We start from the raw sequence: 4,273 nt of genomic DNA, 5'->3' as shown, positions 1-4,273 counted from the left end.
CCTTCTGGGGCGGCCCCACTCGCTTCCCCTAGCTTCCATGCTAATTAAGCGATAAAGTGAGTTCTCTAAATAACAATGAGAGCCGCTCAACCGTTAGCTCTGATTACTTGCTTATTTTCATTTTGCACAGTACAATTCAAAATTAAAAACATCGCAACATCATTTTGTCACTTTTGTTTGGCAGATAATATTGAAATAGGAGGGCAACACTATAAAGAAATGAACCATATGGTTTCTTTTGAGAGAGCCTTATTTAAATAGGCTAAGTGGATTGACACCAAAAATTAATCCTGCAAAATCTATGGTATTATTTCAAGGAAACGAAGAGGGTCTTGATTCTTGAAACTCATAGCAAGGACTTGATAACTATTCTAGTTCTATGTGTGACTAATAGAGTTGTAGTAGATTTTATGAAACTGAGATTTGTGTCTTGCAGGGACTGTTTACAACCAACAGAAAAACCAATAAGTTAAAACCAAAAAGTTCAAAATAACGGAGTGTTCATAAATACATCGAGCATAAATGTTATGGCGCGCAAAAGAACACATACAAGTTAGTTGACTGGCATCAAGCTTGAAAAATAAATCAAGAAAGTAATGCTTAACTTATAGTTGCAGCTTCCCATATATATTCCAACTACTCTTCCTCGATATCCACCCAAGAGTGTACCTGCAATGGGCACATATTACAATCATGAACTAACACCTAATTATCTCGTAAATGAGCGGTGATGCTTCCCAACAAGTCGATTCTGGTAAAAAATAACTCAACTTCTCTCCAGCTTTGAGTCCTGCAACATTTTTACACCTCTTCTTTCCTCACTATTTTTTTGTCTTTTCATATTCATATGGACCTGCAAATTTTAGTTTATAATGTCAAACGTAAAAATCGCTTCGCGTCCACTAACAAAAAAATACAACTTAAGAAAATAAAATACCTATTTCACTTCTCTGAGTGTCTTGCATCACTTCAGCTTCCTGAGCGAGGGGAACATCATCTTCCATTGGATCAAAACCAGAGGGCACAAGGCTATTATTCTGTACTAGCTCATTCGACAAAAAGCTACTGCTTTATTATTTTACTTTTGCCAATTGGAGTTATCTATCAACACTTAGAGCCCGTTTGACGGGCTTATGACTTTTGACTTATAAGCCAAAATCCATAAGTTAGGAATTCTAGCTTATGACTTTTGGCTAAATTTAGTTATTTTAGCTTAAAAACAAGTGCTTAAAAGCACTTTTTTATTTTACTCAAACACTACAAAAATTCTTAAAAGCTATTTTGGCTTAAAAGCACCTAAAATAAGTCAATCCAAACAGACTCTTAATCTAATGGAGCCCAAAGCTCTTATGCTTTGTCCTCGTCCCCTTGCTAAGGCACCAGCTGGTATGTATGCATGCTTAATAGTCTTTGAAGTTGATGGTTTCAGGCTTATGAAATTTTGATGGATTCATGTCAACCTAATACAAAAAGAAGTCGAATATGTTTAAGCTAACCCAAGAACCATACAATGACTATTAAAGAGACTTGGTGAAGTTTAGCAAGTTCAAGAACTATACAATGACTATTACAGAGAATATACAGGAACACAAACACGCTATACAGAGAAACAATCTAACACTAATTAAATTCCATCTGTACAAATAGTCAGAAGCACTACCAGACTCATAGATACACATTCAGAATAAAGCATCATATTCTTATTATTTAACTCCTCAAACTCATCATCCTTTTCTTGCACGTCAAAATAATCACGAGGTTGAACCTTTCGTACAACATGCTAGCCTTTTACCTTTATATGATCAGTGCTTTTGAAAGCGTGAATCAGAAAACATAGACAAGGACCCGCTTCGCTTAAAGTGTGATGCAAGAAGCAAAGCGCTCGCTTCATTGAAGACAAAAAACTGAAACAGAGAGAAGAAGAAATAGAATACATTTAAAACAGAGAGAAGAAAAATACATATTAAGTATAAAATGGTAAATAAGTCTGTGGCAGAGCTTTAAGCCGAAGGAACAAAACTAAATGTAATCTCTAGCTGTTTGGATTACTTCTAAAAACTTGCTTCTAGTCCATGTATCAGAGGAAACAACGAAACCAAAAACTAGCCAATGCCAGAGTATCATCTACGTACGATTACTGCAGTCGTTTTTAGTAAGAAATTGAAGAAACATAGCTTAAGAATACAGTGAACATGCCAAAATATCATTTCCATGTTCCGACTAATGACAAAAAATAAATTCTTGTGCAGTAATGCAGTAAGGCTAAATGTAGTCTATAAGGTCACAATGGAGGACGCAGTGGGTCATTAATTTTATAGTTATATATCACGATTTTATCTACTCTTCAATTCTTCCTAGCTATCATGATTACTCTTACGAATCTCTGAGGCCAAAACTATAAAGTAGAAAGATTTATTTCTTTCGCGCCAGATAAAAGAGCAAAAAGGGGAATTAATAGAAAGACAACTCTATTTTTGAGAATCTAGATGCTTATATTTCGGAATGACGCAATAAACTATTTTTCTGAATAGCAGCAAGGAGAAATTTAACAGTAAATTTGGTTTTAGAGATGTTTTTCAGACAAAATGATCAATAAACTGTGCATTCTTTTATTGCTGATAGAACTCACTTGAGGTTGTCTCCTTAAAAAATGTGACGAAAGCTTAGCTCGTGCCTAAAAGTGCACCATTTTATTAAAGAATACGGACTCTTAGCACTCCACTGAATATGTACCAACAATGCAGGGTCACACCGAAAAATTAAGTCATTCACTTCAATGGTAGACAAAGCAAGTCCAGAAGTTCAAAAATCTTAAAATGTCTCATTCCTATGCTACAAATAATTTGCTTGATTGCTTTTCTTGTTGGGTATGTAAATAGCTCATAGAGCAAAAACAAAATGCACATTTTATATTTAACCCCAATATTACATAGAATAAAGCTATCTATTTAACTTTAATTTGCACATAAACAAAACAAAGACAAAGAAATAATCACATTAGGCGGAAGAAAGAACCTAAAAGATGTCACCTTTTCCATAAGAACTGAACAACAATTCTCTAAAAGAGATTGTGCAAAATTAAATAAAGCATAACAAACCATCACATGATTTGTTCCAACAAACTATAAACTGAAAATATAATAATTCAGTGAAAAGCTAAAACTCCGTCATCAAGCAAATACCTAAAACTCAATAGATATACCTTTATATGATAGCACCCAACAAAAAGCAAATCACAGTTAAGGTTCCACCATCAGAATCACTGTTTTTGTGCTTTATTCCTCTAGGGTTCTAAATTTTTGAAAAACTAATTAGAGAAAGACATAAACTTTAAACTCAACATAAAGGAACACAGAAGTTAGTCCACGAAGAAGGAGAAAAAAAGAGAATAACATAAATCGAAAGCAGTGGATATGGAAACTGCACATTGAAAGCGACCATGCCACAAATTCTTTCTTCTAAAGCACAAATTAAAAATACCCTAAATTAGAATAATTGAAATCGATAAGATTCTTGAACACCAACACCACCAAAGCAGCACCAACATCCATATATCTACAAGTGTGATCATAATCCTATTAATTTGAACCAAAATTAACATATAAAAAGGTAAAGTTTCGAATCATACCTTGAGAAGGAGCTCAAAAATGAACAATTGATGCCGACAGAGGTGACGAACAATTTTTTCTTCTCCCATAAACGTACTGTAACAGTTTTGCTTCTCCTAGAACTTACTTTTGATAGCAGTTGCTGGTGGACCATGTTGGAGTTATTTTATTCTTCGGAACCGTGCGTGTGTTTTCATCGATGCATAATGTTTTATTTTTGAGAGAGAGGGGGGCTGGGTTGGGGGAAAAGGAAAAAGAGGGAAAAAGTAGCGCCTATTTTTTATTGATTATCGTTTCAACGACCGGTTATTATGTGTTTTAAAGACAGAATATTATCCCCTTGTTAATGTTAAGCTAAAAATTGGCTTTAATGACCAGAAAAAAAGTTTGTCGCTATAAATATATTTATAACGATCGGATTCATGTCCCTTCGTTAAGAAGTGATCGTTAAAAGTCATATTTCTTGTAGTGGTTCTTGTTGCTTATGTTGAGGTCGGGGGGGGGGGGGGGGGGAAGAATTAGAAAGAGCGAGAAGGCGAAGAAGAAGAAGGAGACTCTCAATGAAACTGCTTGTGAGGTTGCGGTTGATATTGATCAGCCAATTGCTCGACATGTCGATGTGCAAAATAATCAAGATCTCCCTGTTGCTATGTTTGCTATTGAAG

General features: G+C 34.8%; 1 protein-coding gene across 5 annotated transcripts; it reads right to left on the bottom strand.

The window, feature by feature from the left end:
- Nucleotides 1-406: 406 nt before the first annotated feature.
- LOC132626179 (uncharacterized) lies at nt 407-3,870 on the bottom strand. Of its 5 annotated transcripts, XR_009577189.1 has the most exons (5): nt 3,629-3,866; nt 1,793-1,904; nt 938-1,037; nt 772-853; nt 407-669 (listed from the first exon to the last, which is right to left on the bottom strand). XR_009577189.1 is itself a non-coding variant. In XM_060340951.1 (4 exons), the coding sequence occupies exons 1-4, from the start codon at nt 3,760-3,762 to the stop codon at nt 822-824; spliced, it is 378 nt and encodes a 125-aa protein (XP_060196934.1). In that variant the 5' UTR covers nt 3,763-3,865; the 3' UTR covers nt 407-821. The 5 variants fall into 5 exon arrangements, 2 of the variants coding, with proteins under 2 accessions (XP_060196934.1, XP_060196936.1); XR_009577190.1 differs by adding an exon at nt 3,203-3,291 and having other exon boundaries at nt 407-853; nt 938-1,904; nt 3,629-3,870; XM_060340951.1 differs by having other exon boundaries at nt 407-853; nt 3,629-3,865.
- Nucleotides 3,871-4,273: the final 403 nt, after the last annotated feature.

This window comes from Lycium barbarum, chromosome 2 (genome assembly GCF_019175385.1).
Source record: "Lycium barbarum isolate Lr01 chromosome 2, ASM1917538v2, whole genome shotgun sequence".
Lineage (NCBI taxonomy): Eukaryota > Viridiplantae > Streptophyta > Magnoliopsida > Solanales > Solanaceae > Lycium > Lycium barbarum.
The sequence above is the reverse complement of the archived record's forward strand: the minus strand, read 5'-3'. Positions and strand labels throughout refer to the sequence as shown.